The sequence below is a fragment of the Culex pipiens genome, chromosome 2, assembly GCF_016801865.2.
Source record: "Culex pipiens pallens isolate TS chromosome 2, TS_CPP_V2, whole genome shotgun sequence".
NCBI lineage: Eukaryota > Metazoa > Arthropoda > Insecta > Diptera > Culicidae > Culex > Culex pipiens.
Window position 1 is genome coordinate 214503737 of NC_068938.1, and position 26686 is coordinate 214530422.

Sequence of the window (26686 nt, forward strand, 5' to 3'; positions counted from 1 at the left end):
TACGGACGTCAAATTATAATTCGTTTCTAGGACTGCTCTGACAAAATTGAGCTGGTGGATCAATAAATGGTAAGTACATTTGGATACTGGTATGTACACATGTCAAACTGTCAATCTGTCAAACTGTCAATCTGTCATTCTGTCAATCTGTCATTCTGTCAATCTGTCAAGCTGTCAAAGTAATGTTAAGTAAATGTCAAGTAGGTTTTGTAGGAATTTCGGATTGTTTTGTTAGCCACAAAACTGAATCAGTTTTGTTTGTTATATGTTATCTCTTTTATTAGCCTATTAAAATAGTGTATAAATATAGGAGCTTCCGTTACGATATACGTCTTCCTTTTTTACATACTAACGCCATTAAATAAAAGCCACTTGAAGAGTGCGAAAGCTGGATCGTGCAAAGCACGCAATAAACAATTAGAGACAACTAGATCGCGTCTGCACTGTACGAATTAATAAAACTCTCGCATTCTACCACAATTTCCAAGTTTGAAGCCTCGATTCGCTTAGTCGCTAACTATTCTGTGAGTTTATTATTGTTTTGTATAACTTGTATATTGGTATCCGTTACAACTTAGCCCCGACTTCGAACGCAGAAAACTTTTTCCGATTGCACAGCCATGAAAAGCTTTCCGCCTCGTTTTGCGTGGAGCTTTGCTTGCATTTTTTTGTTTTTGTTTTTTGTTTCGATATCATCACATTCAGTTTGCTAAAATCAAATACGGTTTAAAAAACTGATAGTTTACTTAAAGGCTACGGGATATATTTGCAAGTTTGGGGGAGGGGGGATAAAAAATGTCATTTTCAATGGGGATATTTATTTTCGATAAGTCGATTAAAACTTTGTTTCGCTTTTTGGATAAAGAACACATTTTTCCCTTTTCGAATTGCTCACGCTTTCTTCCTTAATAAAAAAATCACACCAAAAACAAAACATTCGATCACACGCTCGCGCACGCTATGGTAACTACAAAGTTCCTGTTGATTGTAAAATATCATCATGGTTGGCTCTGCCACAAAACTGCACACAAACACACGCACACGCGCATCCGTCACGCACACACACACACTCAATTACATTTCCACAATCGAGTAGGCCGAAGCGGGTGCCTTGCCTAGCAACCGTGCAGCCGCTTCCGAAAGCAGGGCCTGCTGTTGGTCAGCTTCCGGCTGGAGATACGCATCGTCCGCGGGTAACTCCTCGATCTGCACGTGGTGGTGGTGATGCGTCTGCAGACAACCGTCGGTGAGCTGCTGGTGATGGTGGTGGTGGTGCCGGAACTGCTGCTGGTGATAGTGGGGAAAGTTCTGGTGGTTACTGTTGAGGTAAAGGCACGGATCCGCAATCAGCTCGTCCAGGTCGATCATTTCGTCGCCGCCACTGTGGTACGAGTCGGCGTAGAGGAAGTCTGAAAGGGGGGGAATTTGAAAGGTTAGATAAAATCTTGGGATATTTAGCTGAATTAGGCTAACAAACATTATGGACAACATGCAGTGGTGTTAGTATTAGTGAACAAAGTAGGCCGGTTTAATTTTCAATCGGCTGTAGACCGGCGGCATTGATTTGGTTATAAGTTGCGACCCGTAGATTGTAGATTAGAATCTGCAAGAGTAGAGCCGGTGAGTTGACGGATCAAGAGTCCACTAGCTCAGTCTACGCGTAGGCAGTTGTTAGCAGCTACTTTACATTATTTCTACGAAGTCATGAACAAGAATATCCGGATTGTTGAACTAACGTTACTAAGCAACGGCTTCTCAAATACGGACTTAAAAAAGAAAGTAGTTCCTTCAGCAAACACATTCGAAAGTTCTTGGTGCTGATTCTGGTTTAGGTAAGTACTCAATCTGTCATACTGTCAATCTGTCAATCTGTCAATTTGTCATACTGTCAATCTGTCATACTGTCAATCTGTCATTCTGTCAAGTTGTATTCCAACTGTCGATAGAATCTTTAAAATTTGACTAAACTGTAGGTTATAGTTCGTCTAAAGAAAGTTTCGAACGACAGCTGGAATAAACCGGATGTTAGCTAGCTACAGAAACCTCGAGCGACCATCTACAGAAAACCGCATGCAAGCATGAAAGTGTCTCCACCCAGGAAGGATGGCGCTTTGGGACATACACACTGCGGACTCAACGGCGAAACCCAACTGTGCTCTCCGAGCACCCGATCCACATCCATCAACATCTCATCCTCATCCGACGACGAGGAGCCCGGCGTACCTGGCTGTGTTGTGGCCGTCGATTCCCAGTCATCGTTGTCGAACTCCAGCTGCTGGTTCAGCTCGCGCTCCTGGGCCGTCTGCAACGCCGGATTGCCGTCGTCCGTCATGTCGAAGATTTCCGTCACCTTGACCTGTGCCGAAACGCTTTGATTAGATCCACAACAGCGACAACAACAACAACCACAAACACACAACCGGGATATCACCCTTTCAGCCCGTGGGGTTATTTAACGGGGTCGAGGTTTGACCCAGCGCACTTACCTTCTGGTTGTCATCCATGTAAAAGTACGCGTACATCGAGTCGTGGTGGGACGTGGCTTGCAGCACGTTGTCGAACGTGTCGTAGTCCGGGTGATCTTCACCGCCTTCGCCGCGATTCCGGTCATGCTCGCCGTGCGTCACCACCGCCACCAGGTCCGATCCGTTGTCGACCCGGACGTCCAAAAGCGATCCGCCGGCCGCCCGAGTGCTGACCCGGCGCGACACCAGCTGGGCACCGCCCTGGCCGGTCGTGTACTCCGTGTACGCCATCGTGCACTGGATTTTAGCGGCGATCTGTGCGTGAAGGTTTTGTGTGTGTGTGATCATGGAGTAGGTCGTGTGCGTGAATTTGTGTGATCAAGCAAGGATGGTAATGCGAGCGCGCGGGTGAGAGAAGTTAATGGTTTGGCATTAGTATCTTGCTACATTTCAGTGGTAATGATTGTAGTGAGCGGTACCTGCTGACCCCGTCGCACCCTGATCAACATCGCGTTCAGCGTCTTCAGCGCGAACTTGCTCACCGACCACAGCCCGCTTCCGATCGTCGGAGTTGCTACCATCAGTCTGGAAGAGAGCAGAACAATCGAGTTAGGATCTCCCGTTGACGGTCAGCTGCCGCAATCTCGATGGAATATATGTACACCGTACGATCCCAATGAACCAAAAAACCCCTGTTGTTATAAGAGTTACCACCACCACAGTCCCACCGGACCTAAGAGACAACACACTGCGGACAGATCAACACGGCACAGAGGAGGGAACACACCGTCTAGAAGGCTTCCGTCCTTACCGTTTCAGCCGTGTTTCGAGCGAGCGTACCATCGGGACGAGCTCGCGTGCCTCCTGATCGTTCAACCGTATTTGAACCGTGCCGGAACCACTGGACAGGGCACGCAGTCTTCGAGCGAGACATTTCTGACAGGAAGGGTTCATCGGTTCCGTGGAAGGGGACGTCGCCGGACAGATTATGTTGCCCAGCACTTTGTACTGAAACTGGCGCCGCTCAATGTCCGTGCCGACGCCGCTGGGTTTCGGGGTTCGAGGTTAGTAACGTTACTAGCAACTACTTGGGACACAGAGTTTGAGGGGGGTGAAGAAGGACACAAAATTTGGACTAACCCTTCGCCAACCAAAGAGACACGTATGGCTTCTATGTACACAAAGAACTCTACGAACAATACGAATACTCACTTGGTTAGGGTGGCGCAAACGATGTCCGCGGGAAGTGTGGCCGGTAGGGAGAGCGCCTTCAACAGCCGTGCCCCTCGGTGTTTGAACACCCAGTTCATCAGTCCTTTGTTGGCTTGATCGACCGCCGTCTGGAACACGGTCAACACCGTGTCGGGCATACTCCCGTCCAGCGCGTTCTGTCGGTGCTCGTTACAGTCCTTGCACTCGCTACACTCCGGATCGTACTCCTCCAGCAGCTGTTCCTCCAACTGTTTCGGCTGTTCCGACACGCAGAACGTCGACTGCACCGACAAGCACCGCGTACAGCTGATCAGATTGTTCCGGTGCAAAAAGTTCAACGCATCGTCGAATCCCTGCTGGCAGAACGAGGACAGAATCTCCGGCCGCGGCGGGAACAAAATCCGTCCAAACCGGTTCATGTTCTGCTTGGACAACTCAATGCTCGTATTCGCCCAGTTCACGTGGAACATCTGCGAGCTGTTGTCGCGCGGGCAAATGTCCGACTCGCCGCAGAACGGACTAACCGTCACCGTATTCTCGTCCAGCGTCGGCAGATTATCCGAAAATGCTCCGTCCATGTACCGCACACCGTGAAACCGTGGCGGCAAAATCCCCGAAAACACCGGAATGAAACAAGCGCACAGCAAAGCCTGAAAAAAAAGACGTACCGCTGTAACCAAACCCGACAGTACTAGAACGGCGCGGAGGTTCGCGTCCCCACTTACCTGCAGCAAATCCTCGCGGCTGTGGAACTGTGACACGATGACGTTCTTGCCGTCGTACACGCGCGTCAGCGAGATGTGCAGCTTGCCGTTGACGCGCTCGTGGGCATCGGCCGGCAGGAACTTCTGGAGGCCCTCGAGCAGGCACGTTTGGATGTTGAAGCGCGGGCTGAACGGACCCAGCGAGTGGCTGCGGGCTTCGTTGACCACGCGGAAAAAGTCCGACGTCATTTCACCTAAAAAGAGAGCAAGAAAACGCCGGATTTAAAAAGTGACTTCTCGATTACGGACGTCAAAGGTGAGGCCCTAGGGGCAAAATGCTGTTGAAAGTGATGTGTTGTTGATGAAATTGTTTTCTGGTAAGTACATAAAAGCTGTGATCGTCGATAAAATCTGGTAAGTACAAATCTGTCAACCTGTCAAAAATTTAACATTAAGGCACTCACAGAAAACAGAAATAACTTTTTCGTGAGTTCAACTTTCCACGATAATTTTTTTTTTGTTTTCTGTGCACCAAAGAAGCTTTCAGTCTAGGTTCGTGAAGTTAACATTGAGATAGATCAGTTCTGATTTCTTATCGGAAAGCTTGAACGCTATTTCTTAGTTAGAAGACGCCCAATAAGATTGGTAAAAATTTGCAATGCGAAATGCTTTTTAACACCAGAGAGTTATTGTAAACAGTGGAAAATTCCATTCAACTACCTGATCTAAACTAACAGGTGTCGTAAATTGAGTCAAGATTTGCTTTTGATGACTTTGAGGTGTCAACTTAAATTACATAATCAATCCAATAAAAATCTCTCGTGAAAGGAAATAATACCTTATTTTATTTAAATCTCAGTCATCAATCACGCGTGGGAAAGCTCCCAATATAGGGCTTGTGACGTCACACGACACACCTTTTTCTCTGACGAGCCTCCAAAAAGTGAACCGCTAGAGCATAAATGCAGCATATTTCCCAACATAAGCCCCGAAACCGACGAGGATTTCAACATAGCTCAAACAAAGTGTGTAGCAAAACAACATCGTACGATCTTTTCCTGGTTGGTATTGGTGTCTAACGAATTTGACTTTGACATACTCGTCTCTCTAATACATAGACAAATACTTGATGCTCTAAACATAGACCAACCGAAAAGTCAGCATAACACACATGACAAAGGGAAAAGGGCCCGTCCAAAAATGAAGAAGAAGAGAAAAAATTTGAACCACTCTAAAAATAGAGGGGAATCGAGCCAACGAGAGCGAGAGACAAGTTTTTGGAGGCCCGTCCCGGCGCGTTCGGCAATGTTCGGCTTTTCTAAGGGCATTTGCCGAACGAGACTCCGAACGACTAGAAATATGCGCGTAGGCCAACGCACGCATTTGTGCGTGCTGGCAAATCTAAATGCGCACTTTATTTGAGGTTTTGGGACAGGGAGGCACGTTTCGAGGTCAACGAGAATTTCCTGCTCGGGTCGGGTCGGTTGTTGTTGTCGTCTGTACAGATAAACAACATGCGTAGACGAGCCCTTTTGGGTGTTTACGTTCTCGAATGTTCGCCGAACTTCGGGAAGGACGGAAATAAGTTCATGGCGATATGACGACATTCCTAGTTATGAGGGTGCCGGAAATATGTTGTTTTTGAAAAAGGTTGGACTTGTTGCTGTTCGGATATGGTATGTCAAAACTTGATTTGTCTTAATGTATCTTGCCTTGTTTTCAAATAGCAGGTTGACTTTAGACTTCACCTCCCTTTTGATGACAAATGATTTGAAAATACAACTTTTTTCAAGACATCAACATGTCTCAAGACTACAACTTGTATCAAGTCTACAACTTGTCTCAAGACTACAACTTGTCTCATCACTACAACTTGTCTCAAGACTACAACTTGTCTCAACGCTACAACTTGTCTCAATACTACAACTTGTCTCAATACTACAACTTGTCTCAAGACTGCAACTTGTCCCACGACTGCAACTTGTCTTAAGACTACAACTTGTCTCAAGACTACAACTCATTTCAAGACTACAACTTGTCTCAAGACTACAACTTGTCTCAAGACTACAACTTGTCTCAAGACTACAACTTGTCTCAAGACTACAACCTGTCTCAAGACTACAACTTGTCTCAAGACTACAACTTGTCTCAAGACTACAACTTGTCTCAATACTACAACTTGTCTCAACACTACAACTTGTCTCAAGACTACAATTCGTCTCAAGACTGCAACTTGTCTCAAGACTACAACTTGTCTCAATACTACAACTTGTCTCAAGACTACAACTTGTCTCAAGACGACAACTTGTCTCAAGATTACAACTTGTCCCAAGACTACAACTTGTCTCAAGACTACAACTTGTCCTAAGACTACAAAATGTCTCAAGACTGCAACTTGTCCCAAGACTGCAACTTGTCAAAAGACTACAACTTGTCACAAGACTACAACTCATTTCAAGACTACGACGTGTCTAAAGACTACAACTTGTCTCAAGACTACAACTTGTTTCAATACTACAACTTGTCTCAATACTACAATTTGTCTCAAGACTGCAACTTGTCCCACGACTGCAACTTGTCTTAAGACTACAACTTGTCTCAAGACTACAACTCATTTCAAGACTACAACTTGTCTCAAGACTACAACTTGTCTCAGGACTACAACTTGTCTCAAGACTACAACTTGTCTCAAGACTACAACCTGTCTCAAGACTGCAACTTGTCTCAAGACTACAACTTGTCTCAAGACTACAACTTGTCCCAAGACTACAACTTGTCTCAAGACTACAACTTGTCTCATCACTACAACTTGTCTCACGACTGCAACTTGTCTCAACGCTACAACTTTTTTCAAGACTACAACTTGTCTCAAGGCTACAACTTGTCTCAAGACTACAACTTGCCTCAAGACTACAACTTGTCTCAAGACTACAACTTGTCTCAAAACTACAACTTGTCTCAAGACTACAACTTGTCTCAATACTACAACTTGTCTCAATACTACAACTTGTCTCAATACTACAATTTGTCTCAAGACTGCAACTTGTCCCACGACTGCAACTTGTCTTAAGACTACAACTTGTCTCAAGACTACAACTCATTTCAAGACTACAACTTGTCTCAAGACTACAACTTGTCTCAGGACTACAACTTGTCTCAAGACTACAACTTGTCTCAAGACTACAACCTGTCTCAAGACTGCAACTTGTCTCAAGACTACAACTTGTCTCAAGACTACAACTTGTCTCAATACTACAACTTGTCTCAACACTACAACTTGTCTCAAGACTACAATTTGTCTCAAGACTGCAACTTGTCTCAAGACTACAACTTGTCTCAATACTACAACTTGTCTCAAGACTACAACTTGTCTCAAGACGACAACTTGTCCCAAGATTACAACTTGTCCCAAGACTACAACTTGTCCCAAGACTACAACTTGTCCTAAGACTACAAAATGTCTCAAGACTGCAACTTGTCCCAAGACTGCAACTTGTCAAAAGACTACAACTTGTCACAAGACTACAACTCATTTGAAGACTACGACGTGTCTAAAGACTACAACTTGTCTCAAGACTACAACTTGTCTCAATACTACAACTTGTCAAAAGACTACAACTTGTCTCAAGACTACAACTTGTCTCAAGACTACAACTCATTTCAAGACTACGACGTGTCTAAAGACTACAACTTGTCTCAAGACTACAACTTGTTTCAAGACTATAAATTGTCTCAAGACTACAACTTGTCTGAAAACTGCAGATTCTGTTAGGGCTACAACTTTTCTTATGACCTCAACGTTCCTTTAGGTGGGTATACCTTCTTCTGAAACTACTACTTTTGTCTGGAAATCAAATTATTTTGTAGTTACAAAAGTTTTGATGTTTGGATGGTCGAAAAAAAACTAACAAAGTTGCTTGCATCATTCTCTACACGTGTCTCCAAGTGGAAAAACTTTCCAGAACCTCATTTAATCTCGCTTCAACAAATCTTGCCGCGAAAACAGTTTTGATTTCATGAATGAGTAATACCGCTTATTTCCAAAACAAACTCTGCCCACCCAGCTTTTACTACGCCACTCCTTAACGATGATGCCACCTCACGGAACCCTTAATCTTGAACTTGTTTTTGTTTACATTTTTCGCAAAGCGATTGCACTTTAATTGCCTGTTTTCGCGCGCGCGCGCGCGCCCACCATTACACTGAACCAAAAGTACGAGCTGGATTTTTGACCTTGCCTTGTGTGGTGTTACGCCGGCTGTTCAGTTGGTGTTGGTGAAATAGTTGCACATTCCAAGATACATTGTAGACACGTGAGTTCAATTGTTCCTCGCGACTAATTCGTTACATATTTACTCGAGCGGTAGTTAAGGGTGTAACTTTCATTTTTTTGCTCTCTTTGCTCAGTTCCTCTCTTTTCGTTTAAGCTGAGTTGGTCAAACGAATGCACCACAACTACTAACAACCTGTTGCATTTTAAACACAAAAATGCATTATGCAAGCGAAATCGGCGTCGCCACCATCTAGGTAGTAAATGGCTTAAACTCTTTTTTTTTTTGTCCATACTGACGACTTAATTTCAAAACAAAAAGCAAGTGACAGCCGGCCGTTGTGTCACTTGCAGAAAAAAATGTGTGAGGGCAGGTGTCACTGACTTTTTCGTTGTCGGAGGCAGGTAATTAAAATTTGTCGCCTTAATTGGGCAACCCCCAGCCAGCTGACATGCGGGTTTAACATAGGCAATGAAACCTGAGCAATTCGGAATTGCACGAGTTCTTGCTTTTTTCTCGTGTCGGCGCCACAAGTGGAGGTCAAGAGCGTCGTTGAGAAAATTGATCGGTGAAGAAATTGGGATTGCAAAAGATTGGCTGCTTGGCCGTGATTTTTATTTATGGACGTGGATGAAAACACAAATTTTACTCTTTTTTGAACCGGTTTGATGCTTTTTGATATTTTCCGTTTTTTTATTTATTTTAAAAATATACCGATATTATTCAATTCTTCAAAAAGTCCATTAAATATAATTTCCAATTAAAATAATTAAATTCCATGAGTCTAGCTGAAGTAACGATATTTAGCGTCAAGTTGGCCAGATTTTAAATTTTGAGAATCGAGAATTCAAAAATATTTTTTTTTTTAATTTCTGTCCAAAATTATACCGTAAGACGATTTAAGAAGTTTTTTTTTCAATTTCACAAAATATCAAAACTATAGGACAAAAATAAAGTTATTTTCCAAATGGTCATATTAACATAGGGAAATCTATGGCGCATAACACCTTTATTAAAGTAACCTAGATTTTTTTTCAAAATTTTCATTTCATTAGTTTTAAGAAACTTTAAAATGCATAAAGTAAATTGAATTCGAAATCCGAACAATATTTTACACTCTTGTTAAGTCAAAATTTGTACAAAATTGTTTTTTTTCGTTTTTCGTCTTAAAACTTCTACATTTTTTAAAAAGTTCTAAACTCCCCTTAAAACAGTTCGCTAAAATAGGTTTAATAAGGTTAAAAAAAATCAGTAACAAAATCATTATAAAAAACATATTCAAAATACTCAATCGAACGCGTGTAAACGGATATAAATAAGTTTTGCCATGTTTAATTTTTTTAACAGTCAAATTGCTACAGTATTCGAAATCAGTAAAAAAAATAAAAATATGTACATACCGCGAAAGAATAAAAAATATTTCATGCAAAAAAATTTGAAATACACGATGAAAAAAAAATACATTCATAAATTAATAGAAAACATGCAAATATTTCCTGAAATATTGCAGTAATGATGTTTTAAAAATCTCTGTAGTAAATGAGTGATAGAAAAAAACTATCATTTCATGATTCCTAGCCCACAATATCAGAGAGTATCAGATACTGTCACTGTAGCTCGTGAGATCTCTTCTTTTGTCTCGTGATTCCCAGCAAAGGTTTCCACTTTTTATCACTCCTCCTCTTTTAGCCGTCGATGATTCTTTTGTTTCGCTCTCATCAAAGATTATTTGGTTCTCTCAGGAAAGCGCAATAAAAGAACGCGAGAAGGGAGAAGTTTGATATTTTTACAAGCCTCCACTTATGCATCATTGAAATGCATGCAAATCAGGCAATCCATTAGAATATATTTTTCAACAATGTTTTATTGCAGATTTTAACGAATGAAAAAAATGTAATCATGGGACGAATTTAATGTACTGAAGAAAAAAAGTGAAATTTCATGTGTTTTAAGGGAAGTACCGTCATCAGGGGTGAGATTGAGTCTGGAGGGTGCTGACCGCTTACCGTAAAAATAACAATCTAAAAATAAATTATTATTTGTTCGAACCATCCGCTAACGAAACTTTTTATATTTAACAGAAATCTATGTTTTACAATTAGTTTTGAAGTGCTTAACTCAACTTCTTATATTGTATGTGAACCTGATTATATAATAATCGAAGAAGTTGTTCGAATTGTTCTCCAAAAGTAATTAAAAATTGATTCCGAAAAAAACACTTCTTGTTTCGCCTTAAAAACATGAAATGCCATCTTTTAAAATAAAATCAATCTTGCATTCAAAAAGTTCTTAAGTGAAATATTGATATTGTGTACCATTTTCAAGTAATAGCCATTTTTGAAAGTTATTTTGAAAAATTGTCACAGTTTTAATTATTTTAAATAGTTCCCATCAGGGATGGAATAATCGCAAAAAAAAATCAACTTCGCTTGCGAACATTCTCCACCCGCGAAAGAGAAAGGAGGCAAATCACGCCAAAGAGAATCGCTCCCAAAATTCTCCAAGAAAATCAATCTGCTGATGATTTTTTGTGAATTTCCTTGTCAGCACCACTTAATAATATTTATTTCACTTTGTTTACACACATTGCCCATCTACAAAATATGACAGGTCATTTTTCGACGTGTGAAGTTACACTTGCAAGTGTAGTAGTGAAAAAGATGTTCCGCTGAATAATCAAGATGATGATTTTTTTAGATTCTTTTTACCGATCTTTCGTGCGCGAGAGAGGAGAGCCATGCTCCCTTCGGATTTTTCTCTTGATGATCGTCTAGAGATTTTCTTTTGATGATGAGTATTCCTTCGCTGGTTCCTATAATTGCCGATTTTCGAAAAATAATTATTTCGAGATGTTATTTAAGAAAATTCCTTTAAATTTTGCTTTTTGGAACTATTAAGCCTTTGGTTTCTGAGACTGAAAAAACTGATCAAAGGAGACCTTCTTAGTGCTTTCCAATTAGACCTCTTTTTTACCACCGAAATCTCGGGAACTTTAAAAGTACTTATTAGGGTCTGATTTTTAACGTAAAAAAATGATGATTTTTCTGCTTCTTTCAACAAAATTTAAAAAAAATATAGAAAAATCATATTTAAAAAAATAACACAGATGTTTTGCTTAGTTCCTGAAAATACTCAAAAAAATAAAAAAAAGCTTTGTTTTGGAAATCAACTTTTTGTTACAAAAAGAGTTTTCAAATATCAAAAGAAAGATTGTATGTATATTTTCAAATTGATGTCGTTCTTATTTATACCTGAAACTTTTCCGAAGACACCAAATCGATAAAAAAATTCATTCAAAAGACACAGATTTTGATTTTTAACAACACATTTTTGTATGGACACCTGCCAAATTTGAATAAAAAATATAAAAATTGCAATTTTAAAAAAGCATATTTGGTAGAGAATTCAGATAAAACAAAAGTCTTTTGAAATGTCCAAATATCATACATATTCATCTGAAGATTTTTTATGAATTTCTATTTTTGCGTTAAAAAAAATTGTCTTAGCCAAGCCTCCAAGAACCAGATCATCCGAAAGCAAACCCTTCAACCACAAACAACCCCGTGCCCAAACAAGTGTGATCTCAAAAAACGGGACAGACAGATGTCTCCAAAGATCGTACTCTCCCCTGCACAAATTGCACAACTTCACGTTGCCACGCCACGACTTGTTTCAGTCGAGTTGACAACATATTACTTTAAGTCAATCAAGCCAAGTCGTCGCGACACGACAGCCACGTGTCTTCGCAGCTGATATCTGGCCCGCGACACGTTCCGCGTGGCGGTGGTCTGACGTGTGACGTCAGACTGCAAAGGGCTTCGTGTGGGGGAGGCGGTAGATATGCGTTCAAGGTGTTCAACTACCTTCGTGGGTTGTTGTTGTTCGAAAAACAGTATGATAACCGCGGGTGAGGTAGTCGACCTTAGCTTTAGGGTAGGCTAGATATCGCGGCTCTCACTTTTTTTAAGGGGTTGTTTATTACCCAGGAAGTCGTCGTTAAGAGAGCCATGTGACCTAGTCATCATCGTTCTCAACCAGCAACAAGGATTACCGCCGAAAGGTCACTAACGTTACACTGTCAGTCGTGACGATTGCGGTCACACAATTAGCCGGGAGATGTTTACAGTTACGGCGTACCCTCTCCTCCGGTGATAAGTAGAACATTAGAGGAGTAGCGTGCTTTGACGTCAGAACAGAAGAGGGTTGTTTACAACCAAGTCGCGTGTAACGCGCGATCGCGCCGCCTTAGGGTGGCTCTTCAAACTAGTTCCTCTCAAGTGGTCTAGACCCAGTTGGAGTCACCCCACCAATCACCAGGGCAACGCGACGCGATAAGGTTGGCCCTTTTTTTCGCTCCGACATCGACTGGACAGATTTTCTAATTGTTTCATCTTGTGAATCGCGCGATTCATTGATGACCTGCTCGCAACGGGGTAGGGGAAAAGGTTATCTGCTTCAGGAAAGTAGTCAGTCAGTCCCCAGCATAGTTTAAATTTAGCACGCCAGAGGTCACACCCAATCAGTGTGTGATTAGAGCAGCCGATGGCGAGAAGGAATCCAGGATCGTACGATGGAGGTTGGAGCTCTCTCATCGGTGTTATTGCTGAATTGTCAAAATGAGCGGCGGACGAGCCACTTTAGTTTTGAGCTAGGGGAATTGATAAGACGGTGATGGCCACACGAGGTTTGCGCCGGTTTGCGTCATCAATTAGAGCTGTGAACTAAAATTCAAGCATGGAACTCTTCAAACTATTGGAGACTAAAAATATCAGAAATGACCAAAATGACCAAAATGACCAAAATGACTAAAATGACCAAAATGACCAAAATTATCAAAATGATCAAAATGATCAAAATGATCAAAATGATCAAAATGATCAAAATGATCAAAATGATCAAAATGATCAAAATGATCAAAATGATCAAAATGATCAAAATGATCAAAATGATCAAAATGATCAAAATGATCAAAATGGTCAAAATGATCAAAATGATCAAAATGATCAAAATGATCAAAATGATCAAAATGATCAAAATGATCAAAATGATCAAAATGATCAAAATGATCAAAATGATCAAAATGATCAAAATGATCAAAATGATCAAAATGATCAAAATGATCAAAATGATCAAAATGATCAAAATGATCAAAATGATCAAAATGATCAAAATGATCAAAATGATCAAAATGATCAAAATGATCAAAATGATCAAAATGATCAAAATGATCAAAATGACCAAAATGACCAAAATGACCAAAATGACCAAAATGACCAAAATGACCAAAATGACCAAATTACCAAAATGACCAAAATGACCAAAATGATCAAAATGACCAAAATGATCAAAATGACCAAAATGACCAAAATGACCAAAATGACCAAAATGACCAAAATGACCAAAATGATCAAAATGATCAAAATGATCAAAATGATCAAAATGATCAAAATGATCAAAATGATCAAAATGATCAAAATGATCAAAATGATCAAAATGATCAAAATGATCAAAATGATCAAAATGATCAAAATGATCAAAATGATCAAAATGATCAAAATGATCAAAATGATCAAAATGATCAAAATGATCAAAATGATCAAAATGATCAAAATGATCAAAATGATCAAAATGATCAAAATGATTAAAATGATCAAAATGATCAAAATGATCAAAATGATCAAAATGATCAAAATGATCAAAACGACCAAAATGACCAAAATGGCCAAAATGACCAAATTATTAAAATGAGCAAAATTATCAAAATGACTGAAATGACCAAAATGACCAAAATGACAAAAATTACCAAATTACCAAAATGACCAAAATGACCAAAATGATCAAAATGACCAAAATTACCAAAATTACCAAAATTACCAAAATGAACAAAATGACCTAAATGACCAAAATGACCAAAATTACCATTATGACCAAAATGACCAAAATGGCCAAAACGACCAAATTACCCAAATTACCAAAATGATCAATATGACCGAAATGACAAATGACCAAAATGACCAAAATGGCCACAATGACCAAAATGACCAATATGACCAAAATGACCAAAACGATCAAAATGACCAAAATGACCAAAAATTACCTTAATGACCTAGATTACCTGAATGACCTAAATGACCAAAATGACCAAATTACCAAAGTGACCAAAATGATCAAAATGACGAAAATTACCAAAATGACCAAAATTACCAAAATGACCAAAATGACCAAAATGAACAAAATGACCAAAATGACCAAAATGACAAAAATGACCAAAATGACCAAAATGACCAAAATGACCAAAATGACCAAAATGACCAAAATGACCAAAATGACCAAAATGACCAAAATGACCAAAATGACCAAAATGAACAAAATGACCAAAATGAACAAAATGACCAAAATGACCAAAATTACCAAAATGACCAAAATGACCAAAATGACCAAAATGAACAAAATGACCAAAATGACCAAAATGACCAAAATGACCAAAATGACCAAAATGATCAAAATGACCAAAATGACCAAAATTACCAAAATTACCAAATGTCCAAAATGGCCAAAATTACCAAAATGGCCAAAATTATCAAAATTACCAAAATTATCAAAATGGCCAAAATGATCAAAATTACCTTAATGACCTAGATTACCTGAATGACCTAAATGACCAAAATAGCCAAAATGACCTAAATGACCTAAATGACCAAAAGGACCTAAATGACTAATATGACCATGGACCTAAAAGACCAAAGTGACTGAAATGAGTAATTTATTTGGATGATTTAAAAATATATGGATTAATGTTTTGTTAATAAAAATAAAAACAATAAAATTAATTTCTGAATCACTAATCGTTCATTATCATGACAAATCGCTAAAATGGCCTTGTGACATTCCATTACCACCTTATCGCTGAGTTTATCACTCGCGATAACAGAAAAAAAACGCAAAATGGGCTCGTCTGACAATGCGTTCCATGTGCGTCTTCCGCGAAATCATTTATCAAAGTTTATGTAATTAGCAGAAATATTCTTATCAGTGCCAAAAAAAATGGCGTCTCGCCCAAATCAAGTGATAAATCACTTCAAATTTCAACGGGAATTAACGCGTTCATTACGGGTGGGAATAACTGCCACACGTCACTAATGCGGCATTTGAACGAGCTTATCAACGCGGGAAAAACTCCGAATGTTATTGTTTTGCGCAATCGACTCAATTCTTGTATTGTTGTTTTGCGTTGATAACGCAGTTTGAAGCAACTCATGGTTGGACTTCAATTAATAAAGCATTTCTAAGATTTATTATTCGTCCAATGTCCATTTCGTCACCTGGATCAATCCTACATCCATTCATCTAAAAGTCAATTTGTTGACACAGATTTAGTCGCTCATCCATATTATTAGATCTCCGCCTCAAATGAATCCATTAAGAAAAAGGTTGCGCTGAGATCCCAATCGAACAAAGAAAGCTCGAATGAACCCATTATTGATTTCCTTTTCCCTATAGGTTTAAGTCTATTCTCTGACTTCGTGGAACACCTCGTAAAAGCTGATAACGAGGCCGCCGTCACAGAAGTCAACTGTTGACAATCTGGACATCTGGTCGAGATCAACAATTCAAAAGGGTTTATTTGAAATTCAAGCTTCTTTAAACATTGTTCTTGAATATTTATAAGCACATAACATGCATTACGCAGTTCACGGCTCCCCAGCAAGGCCCACAACGTGCCCTTGGCCACGCCGAGCCACGAGGAAGCCCTCCAAGGGAGAGACCACCGTTGTGCGGCGTCACCGTGACTGCCGCTGCCGCGAGACGACTTCCAGGTCGCGTGTGTTGACACTGCCCTATCAAAGTCAACAGCACTTCCCTTGAAGTGACCCAAATCGATTATCTTTACCTATAACAAGTTTATTCGGGAAGATCCGAGAGCACAACTCGAAAGTACAAAGTTCACCTCATCCGCCTTAACTCCAGACAATGATACGCGCGAGAGGGATTCTACGCAAATCCCGCTGGACTTTGGCCGTCCACAGCTCGTCAACCGGGGAAGCGCAGGTGGCGGGATTTAATTGGCGTGTGCTGATAAATGACGTTGATTGCTTCAAGCAATCAGCAGAGCAAAAAAAAACACAAATCATGACTAACATTCCGCATTTAACATGTGTGCATTCGCGAAACAAGTGATCGTGGGATGCACTTTGCAGCATTTCTTCAAACTTTGGACCCAGAGGATGAAGTCAGCCAGTGAGGTGAAATTGCTTATCTACGAAAGTGACCTATCCACCGTTGTATTGAATAAAAAAAAGTTTGGCTGTTATCTTCACGCGGTCATGCCTGTTTTAAGATAACGAAAATTTCATTGTTTACTTTGCTGATAAAGCGAAAATTCACCAGGATTTGCAATCTAAATGGTATCGTCAGCGACTGATATCGTTTTTGCAGCTTGAAGAAATGATTGAAAAATCAGGTGATTTAAGATTACCATGCGTCTCCACGATTTTTGAAGTCAATATTATGGAATATGGAGCCTCATGGTACTTATTTTTTTTCAAGTTGTTTTCAGTATAGATCACAGGGTTTTATAAAAAAGAGCAATTTATTGCTTATTTTTAAATTTTATGTCGATTTCATTCATCTATACAAACCAGATTAAACAAGTCATCATTTAAAAAAGAGTAGATTAAAGTTTAGTGCTCATTAGCAGCTATTTGGTGCCCTATATGTAAGATTTAGTGCCCACATAATTTCCATACAAATCACCCAACAAAATTTATAAAGACCAAAACCAAACCAATGGGTCAACATACAGTGCTGATTTTGTTCTGATTTTGTGCTATTTTATGCCTGATATTAAGATTTACTGCCCATAAAAATTTCTTTACTAATCCTCATACAAAAATTTTAAAAACAAACCAGATAACACATGTCGACATTTTGGAAAACCTATTATTTGAAATTTAGTGATATTTAGTGCCCTTTATTTCAGATTTTATAATTTTCCACACAAACCGCCAAACAAAATTTTTAGAACAAAAACAAACCATTAGGTCAAAATTAAATGCTAATTTAGTGCTATTTAGTGCCCTATATTGCAGATGCAGTGACCATATATTTTTCATACAAATCACCATATCAAGGTTTTAAATACAGACAAACCAATAGGTCATAATTTAGAGCGGTTTTCGTGCTAATTAGAACTCTTTATTTCTGATTAAGTGCCTTTATATTTCGATAATTGCCATACAAAAGTTTCAAAAGCAAGCCAGATCACACATGTCACTGTTTTGAAAAACCTGTCAAAATTTAGTGCCAATTAAGTGCTGTTTAGTAACCTATTTTTCAGATGTAGTGTCCACGATTAAGTTTACGATATAAATCTCTTTACAAATTTATATCAAAGAAAACAACAGACTGCAATACCAATATTAGTATAAAAAGGGAAAATCATTTGAACACACAATTAACCAATGTTTAAGCAAATTATATCAATTATTTACTACCATCAATTGAGTACAGGCATTTTACCGAAAATGTTTTTTCTTTTAATTTTCAGTTTTTTAAATTAAATTTCAAACTGCTATAATTTAGTGCCATTGATTGAGTTTAAGTATCGCCCTCAAATGAAAATTTCTTAATAATACGACGAGTGCTGAAAAAACAAGTTTTTTGTAATTCCGAAAAAACGCTTTTTGAATGGAATTTGATGTTGAACATCCAAGTGCTAAGTGAATTCACCGTTCATAACATAAAAATATTGTAAGATGTTACTTTTCGATAGCAGTTCTAGGTAGAGAAAAGTAAGCCCTTTTTTGCAAGAGAATGACAGGAAAAGTAAGCAGTTTCACGACGGAATTGCAAAAAATATTTTTTTCCAATAATTTTAACTTGTTTTCACTTATTTTCATATTAAATAGGGTAAGTAAGTTTTTTTTACTGCAGTGCCATCACATAAGTGCACTAATTGGATTTAAAACAATATTTTCTTGTAATTTTTAACCATTTTAACATAGTTCCATTCTCTTCTGATTTGATTTGATCGCACATCGCAATCAGACTCAAAATAAGGTTTCCTGATGTTTTTTGACAATTTGAACATATTTCTTTGTTCCTCTGATTTAGTGCCTTCGTCTTAGTGCCCACAGTGGATTAATTTTTTTTTTGCTTTTTATTTTTGACCATTTTAATTTTTTTCTGTGCTTCTGGGTTCAAAATAATAACATTCGATATTGTTTAGCTAATGTACTCAAATCACCTTTTGAATAAGAGATAGATTTTGAAGATCTCTTAAGTTTGCCACAAATTGTGAGTACCTAAATGATATTAAATAAATTTTCAAATGGTGTTTGTTGTAAATTCGGATAAATATGGCTTCGGGAAAAATATGAAATTTGTCCAATCCGGGTGCTGCAAATATGCTTTAAATTCATGTGAATCACCCTTTACTATTTAATGTTTTTGAATAAAAAAGACTGATTTTAAATGTTCAGTAAATTTTTGGATCGAGAGAGTTCAATATTTACGAGCACTTTTCTTGTTTCCCTAAATTTACCTAAAAAAAACATATCCCGCCATTCGTTACGCAATAGTAAATGAATAAACAAAAACATAAACATCCTCTTTCTTTCCAGTAATCACCAGACAATACCAGCAGCATAAGTGTAAAAAATCGAGTCGCAAAAAAACGGCGTCCGGAATAATTGCAAGGAGGCCTCCCCATCATAAAACGTGAATGGAACGACCCAAGGTTATCTGCTCCTTACTCCTATAAAGAGTAAGTTGTGAGAAGAGATTATTTCATGTTCCCGCCCGTTGACCCTCCGGACAAAATACGTAACTCAATATCACTGAGTTGATTCGCCGGAAAATGGGACGAAGTTTTTGATAATCAATTTGCGTAAACGTTGACCTCTAATTCAAATGCGCAGCATTTCAATTCAAAAGTCAACCAAAAGTGTCTAAACTTTTTTCCACCGCACTGTAACAGTGAAAATGTAATCAGACGAGCCTCTCTTTTCACCTTCTAGCCCCTAATGGCATCATTTCCTCGTTACCCAAAACTGTGCCGACCACAAAAGCAAAAGGGAACTCAGGTGGCCTGGGGGTGTAATTACAGAACGAACTCTCGGTAGCAGGTAACTATTTCGGCTACCTTGTCCAAAAGAGAACCGAAACATAGAACAGGAGGTGAACCAGAACGGATTTTTGAGGAAAAAAAAAAGTCTTGAATAAGTTGTCCAGTCACGTACACAGTTTCTTTGTTCTGAGTTTACAACAAATTCAGCATGAAATTTTGAATGAGAAACCATCAAAATGTAAATGTTTACAATAAATTCATGAAATTATAAAAAAAGACCTTAAAAACTTACCCAACGGCATATCGCACAGCAAACAGCAAGCGGCCAGGGCCCCGGCCGAAGCACCACTAATCCGGTGCAGCAGCAAGTGTGGGGCATACTTCTTGAAGCAAACGGCCACCCCGACGTGGTAGATTCCCAGGAAGCCGCACCCGGCAAAGGACAGGTTCATCTTGGTCGCCATTTAATCCACACTTTTTTTCTTGATTAAAACCTTTCAAACTTTGGCACTTCTACGAAATCGATTTTTTTCCTCTTTATTTCGTTGTTTGATAAATAAAACTTCACTTAAAACAAACACAAAAAAAGCACACACACACACGATAGAACGGCCGTCTGTTGCGGTAGCTTGACGAGTTTAATAGTTGTTTTTCTGTAAATAACTTCTGCTTTTTGTTTTTCTTCTCAACGAGTTAAATCACTTGACGCACGATGGAAGAGGTCCAAACTGTTTACATGATTTTCCTGGAAGAAAAAAGTAAGAAAGAGAGAAAAAGGTACGTTAAGATGCATTTGTTGGTCGTAAAGATTAGTTTTATGAGGGTTTAATTGGTAGGCTAATCTACCACCGATCGCTGTAGAACTGTGGAATGATGTTTCTCATGAGATAATTTTGTTTAAATTTTTGGTTGAATTTGCCTCTTTAAACATATTTAAAAATATGATTTCGTAAAATATATCTTGGCTTCTATAATTGGTTCATTTACAAAAAAACAAATGAAATAAGTTACTTCAGCATTCACCTTTTATTTATTTTATTTTATAAAAACAATGTGTTATGTATATTTTTGTTAAAAGTAGTAGATAATCATCGTTCACCATATATATATATATATATATATATATATATATATATATATATATATTATATATATATATATATATATATATATATATATATATATATATATATATATTTATATATATATATATATATATATGGCAAAAAAAACATTCAAAATTCCTTTATTTAAAATTTTGATAAATCAAAAAATAAATCATTTTTAGGATGTAAATTGAAATTTGTTATCAATCAGGAGCGATTAGTGTGGTATGTCCACGCATCCTTCCTCCCTTGTAGATTCTGTGAAATGTGATCCGTTCACAGAATTCTCTCTGCGGTTAATACAACGCAGTAGGCCTGGCCGCATTAATGATTCAAAAATTGTATGAAGACTTGCATGGACAAACTGATGATGTAAATTGCTCATTTTAGTCATAGGAAAAATACCCGCAAAGTTTCAAAATTTCAAAATAAATTTCCGAAAAAAATTGCGTTTACTCCCATTTGCTGAGGTAGCATAACTATGACAGTTGTTTTGTATAACTGTTTTGCTTTAAAATTAAACTCAAGCACTATTCCAAATTCTGTTTGCATCTTGCTGACATAAACACAAGCTCCAGCAAATGAATCGCTTTATTATTCTCAACACTTGAAAGCGCCCATCGTCGGCACCGCACCATAAACACAACCCAAGTATTTTTCAACAAACTGTTTACACAAACCTAGAACTTCGGCGTCCCAAAATATTAAGTTCTCTCAGCACTTTTCACCTTCTTATTGGCTGAAGCTGGAACAAACACTTTATTCTGTTTTTTTCGTAAAATCTCTCCCTTTTTCTAAACTTCACTGAACCGCCTCGATCAGCTGAACAAAGAAAGTGCGTTCTTCCTCTTTGGAATCGAAATTTACAACAAAAAAATCCCCTCACGGACCGAGATTGTGCGCGAAACCGAAGCCGGAGTAGCGATCGTTTCGAGCGTACAGAAATGGAAAGGAAGAGGTGGTCCGACCGCTTGACCAGCTGGAACTGAACTGAAAGTGCGCGCTGGCCAGACGGGCTCGTTTTATACTGATTCACGATGTGACGTTGTGCGGAGTTGTCTGTTTCTCTCTCACACAGTCGAGTTGAGTGAGTTTCGTTGGATGAGCCGATGTCGGCGCGGCGAGATTGATGACGGCTTCGACTCACAGTGTGATTAGCTGCTGACCGACGACTGCGGAGACGGAGGCGGTTTCAGCTGTTGTCATCGGGTCTAGGGATAGGGTTGATTGGGGAAGGGTTGCGGTTTCTTATGCTTCGGTTACAATTTCTTATTTTTCATCACAAAAAATAGTTGCATAGAATTTAACAGTTTTAATTGCAATTTCAATTTAAAGTCCTCTTTTAAAATTTGAGTATCAACACTTCCCGTCTTCCAAATCCGTTTCCAAATGGATCTGGTACGTTTCGCCGAATGGACATTTCACCGAATTAAAAAAAAAAGATTAAAATTAAAGGTACCGTCAACTGGGGCGAATTGGGACACATGGGGCGAATTGGGACATCAGTTTTAACCATGTTAGAGCACAATGTTTTGATTTTTCTGGTTGGTTTCAGATAGAACAGACTCAGACCAACAAAATGTAAACACTGCTGTCCCTATTCAGACTGTAGTCCCGATTCGCCCCAGATGACGGTAAACAAAAATATAAAAACACCAAAATTACCAAAAGCTATAACAAAGAACGATTCATGTTTGAAAGAATGCAAAAACTCACAGAAGTATTCTCAAACCGTTTTTTTAATTTGGCGAAATGTCCATTCGGCGAAATGTCCCGCACCCTCTAAAATCATCATCTCCAAGCGAAGTAGCATAATATTTTCAAATTTTTAATTAATTTGCTTTAATTCTAGAGTTTTTTTTTATTAGGTCCTTTAAACATATGAAACACAATTATAGGATCTTTTCAAAAAAAACTCGAGAATTTTAAATGTTACGATACGATAAATAAAAAAATTAAAATTTGTTAAAAGTTTACAATTCTTAAAAAAAACATTCTTGAACAAATTTAATGAATATTGCATCTAATTTTATTTATTTCAAAGATGGTACAAATTTTATTTAAAGATCCCCTCCCTTCCTCCCCATCCCTTCACAATCGACTCGAAAAATCAAGGGAGCGAAAAATTTTATTCAAAAATTTCAATTAAATTTTTTATTGGAAAATTAAGTGCACTCAACAGAAATTAATTAAGAATGCATTCCTCAGCGTTAACAATCATTTTAAGCATGTTTTGATTATTTCTCAAAATCATTTGAATTTTAGTGAATTTTCAATGTACAAAACCGCAAAAAGCTTTTTTTAGCAAAAACATTTTTTTACGTCAAATCTTCAACTGTACTGGTGTAAAATGCTTTTTTCCAGTTTTTTAAATTGAAATATTGAAATTGTGGCCCGCAAAATATTTTTTTGTTGAAAACTACTTTTTGAGGTATTTTGAACACTACCAAACTCAGTATGATTCCGTTCCATTCCATTCGCGTTAAATTCTTTTTTTTTCATTTTGAAAAAAAAATCAAGCCTTTCAATGTCACCCCGTTTTACTGAATCATTTTTCGAGAATTTTTCTAAAATTCCAGGAATTAAATATATAGATAATTCTTGCCAATTTCACAAAACCATAAATAATTTCATACCAAAAAAAAATAAAAATGCATAATACTGGTACATTTTTTTGAGTTTTGTCAATCGGCTAGATTTAAAAAAAAATGTGACTACCGTAATCAGGGGTGACATTGGGTCTGGGCTGGGGGTGCGATTGGGTCATACAAAATTGCTAAAATTTGTATGATTGAAATTTGTATGACTGAAATTTGTATAACTATTTACAACAATTTATTATTATTTAGCTCAAACTTTTGGGGGCCTTATACCTATGACCAAATTAGCTATTTTGTGTAATTGACTCCATACAATTTTTGAAGCTATCCATACAAAAATGGTATGTAAATATTCAAAAATCTGTAATTTTAATGGAATTTTCTGATCGTTTTTTTGTCTTCGGCAAATTTGTTGGTTTTGATTAGGACTATTCAGAAAAAAATGATACATGGAAAAAAATGCCGACTTTTTATACACCTTTGTCACACAAAAAAAAATGAATTATTTTGATTTTTTTTTTTGACAAAAACCGCAACTTTTGAACTATAGAAAAGTATGGACAAAGATTTTACTACCGCGTTCTGATTTTTGAGAAAAAAAAAATTAGTTTTTAATGTAAAATCAAATTTGCAATAGGCTGGTACCATACAGATTATTTGATAGGGTGCGCCGTTTTAAGATATAGCCTCTCAATGTTTTATTTTAACTAAAAAATCAAGTTTTTTATTTTTCAAGTTTTTTGGAAGTTTCCAATAAGAGACATTGAAATTGGACCTCTGGTTGCTGATATACAGCAAATAAAAGAAAATGGAACAAGAAAATTTTAGTTTTTTAAGTCTCATCCCAACAGCTTTTTATTTTCTAGTACCAATATTTCAGAAACTAATGATCTCGATTTCAATATTGCTCCCGCTGTCCCTTTATTTTTCAGTCCCTTCAAGTAGCATGCATTGATTTTCCGTTCTATAATTTTATACCTCCCGCTCTCGATAGTCCCTTCAATATCTACAACGAGAGAGTACACTGTATTTTCAATGTTCAAAAATGAAACATTTGAGAAATTTTTGGATCCCTTCGAAAAAAATATTTTAAATATTTTGAAATAAAGACTAACGTTTCCAAAGGGCATAAAATTGATTTTTTTCACTTTTTCCCTATGTTTCATAAAACTTTTGTTTTTAAAAAGTGGTATAAACATATGAAACACAATGGTTAACAGGACCCTTTAAAAAATATACTCTGGGTTTGAAAATACGTCAAACTTTGTTTTTACTCCCCAGCATCCCCTATCCACAAACCGAATCAAGCTGCGCACCATACTGCTACAGTAAACTGCTGCTGGAAAACAATCTTGTCGATTTAGTCATCTTCCTCGCCGAACAGAGTTGATAGACAGCGGTGTGAGTTTGATCGCCAGTCAACCACAACACAGAAAAATCGCCCGCTAGCGTGAAACCCTTATGAATTAAAAGACAATAACAGCAACCAAGCGTGAGTTGGCTTGCCGATAATCGAAACGTTTGTCAATGGAGAGGCCTTTATTTCTTTATCACTATAGTGGAATAGTTATTGAAGGACATTGCTTTGTTGGTTTTGAAAGTTGGTAAAGTCTTTGCAATTTATAGCTTACAAATAATAAAAAATATATATATATATATAATTAATAATTTGCCAAAACAATTAACACGCAAACACCACCATGAAAACTGACAGTGATAGTGACCATCAAATCGCTCTGGTCAGATTTTTTTATTTTGTTTGTGCCGTTTCTCTGCTTCTAAAAACCTTGCCTAGCTCTCGCGATGTGCTCTAGATTGTTGACACGACATGCATATCACATGCGAACTTTTACGAGTGTGTGCGAAGCTATCAAGCAATGTGCGAGCTTGACACCAACACTGAAACAAAACGGCACTTGTTGTTTTCGTACACTTTCGAAAAATAAATTATTTGCAAACACATGTGCACACCGCTAAAACTGATTAGGATCGGCTAATTTCCGCTTGAAGGTTTTGTTTTAGTCGTTCTAGTTGCTGATTTTGAGGAATGTAGCAATAAGTTGGTCGTCAATAAATAATTATTAACAGCAAAGTCGTAAGGCAAGGAAATCTGCACAAAAATACAAGTAAAACCTTTTAAAACGTTCCGCGAGCGATGCGAATGAGGCACAGACGAAAACACAACATCTGCTGATTTCCTCTCTCTTCCTTCCCTCTCCACACCCTCTTCTCAACGGTTTTGGTTATCATCGTTCGCACCTCGCACACACGCATTGTGTACACTTTATCGTGCCGCTATAAAGCCAGTGTTGCTTCTAAATAAATCTGATGGCAGTGTTGCCAGATGTCTGCTATCGATTGTAAAAGGTAAGTATTTTGCCTTTTTTATTTAAAAACAAACTTTAAAATGCTGAAAACTAGTTAAAATTGCAAAGTTGCTACACTTTTTCTCTGGCAACCCTTTCCAATTGTGATGCATCGGAAACATTACTCACTTGCCACCCCGAGCTCGATAACCCCGTTTTCCGTTAGGTAAACCCTACTCTGATGAATGCAGTTTAAAGGTCTGAACCGAGTATGTCGTCATGGCAACGCCAGACATCGTCGCCTGCCACCACTGACCTACTGCGCTTACATTACCATCCTGTATCTAACAAGAATTCCTTACTATTGCATAGCCTACTGTTTACCGTTGTATCTCCTTCATCATTTGACAGAAATACCCCAACTTTAAGGTGTACCTACCTCGAAATGCGGAAGTTCAGGCAGAATTAGCACTCTACAAATCGACCCCAAAACAAAACGGGCCTCAAACGTGACCTTTATTTTAGTTCTACCGCACCAACACGTGAAAAAGTTATCACTGTCCGAAAGTTACCACTACACGACGCCGTACGCAGTCACTCTATACTTTTACTCGAAAAAAAAAACACACAATATTTTCCTTTCTTTCTTTTTTCATCCCCACTCCACACTCGGAGAGAACGGGCGTGTATCAGGCTGCTTTTTCAAGAGAGTGTGCAGTTTTTGCTTGCTACGCGTACAACGGCTCAAATGTAACTGACAGAAACGATTGGGAAGAGAGCGTAGTTGGCTGGGTACGCTGACTGTGCGTTCGGGCAGTGTTGCCAGGCTATTCTCTCGCTCTCTTTACCTGTAGTAAATGAGAGATTCTTGTTGGGTTTGTGTGAGTCAGACACGTGCGTTGTATTGACCATATTGTGCGCATGTGTGGAGCTTTTGAAGCTACTTTAAGAGTA

General features: G+C 38.1%; 1 protein-coding gene across 6 annotated transcripts; it reads right to left on the bottom strand.

Annotated features, from left to right (window-relative positions):
• Positions 1-268: 268 nt before the first annotated feature.
• On the bottom strand, positions 269-26477 carry LOC120428645 (1-acylglycerol-3-phosphate O-acyltransferase Pnpla3-like). 6 transcript variants are annotated; one of them, XR_005607153.2, is made up of 10 exons: positions 26172-26477; positions 20013-20465; positions 4403-4635; positions 3678-4327; positions 3277-3510; positions 2945-3050; positions 2487-2780; positions 2123-2356; positions 1478-1603; positions 1313-1409 (listed from the first exon to the last, which is right to left on the bottom strand). XR_005607153.2 is itself a non-coding variant. In XM_039593687.2 (9 exons), the coding sequence occupies exons 2-9, from the start codon at positions 20182-20184 to the stop codon at positions 1075-1077; spliced, it is 2157 nt and encodes a 718-aa protein (XP_039449621.1). In that variant the 5' UTR covers positions 20185-20465; positions 26172-26473; the 3' UTR covers positions 269-1074. The 6 variants fall into 6 exon arrangements, 5 of the variants coding, with proteins under 5 accessions (XP_039449621.1, XP_039449622.1, XP_039449624.1 ...); XM_039593687.2 differs by lacking the exon at positions 1478-1603 and having other exon boundaries at positions 269-1409; positions 2224-2356; positions 26172-26473; XM_039593688.2 differs by lacking the exons at positions 1478-1603; positions 26172-26477 and adding an exon at positions 21507-21812 and having other exon boundaries at positions 269-1409; positions 2224-2356.
• Between the last annotated feature and the right edge of the window lie 209 nt (positions 26478-26686).

Coding starts and splice junctions, on each gene's coding strand:
- LOC120428645 (XM_039593687.2), bottom strand. CDS start 20,184: ATGGCGACCAAGATGAACCTGTCCTTTGCCGGGTGCGGCTTCCTGGGA. Junction 4,636..20,012: donor GCTGTGCGATATGCCGTTGG/GTAAGTTTTTAA, acceptor CTCTCTTTTTAG/GTGAAATGACGTCGGACTTT. Junction 1,410..2,223: donor GACGGCCACAACACAGCCAG/GTACGCCGGGCT, acceptor CCCCCCTTTCAG/ACTTCCTCTACGCCGACTCG.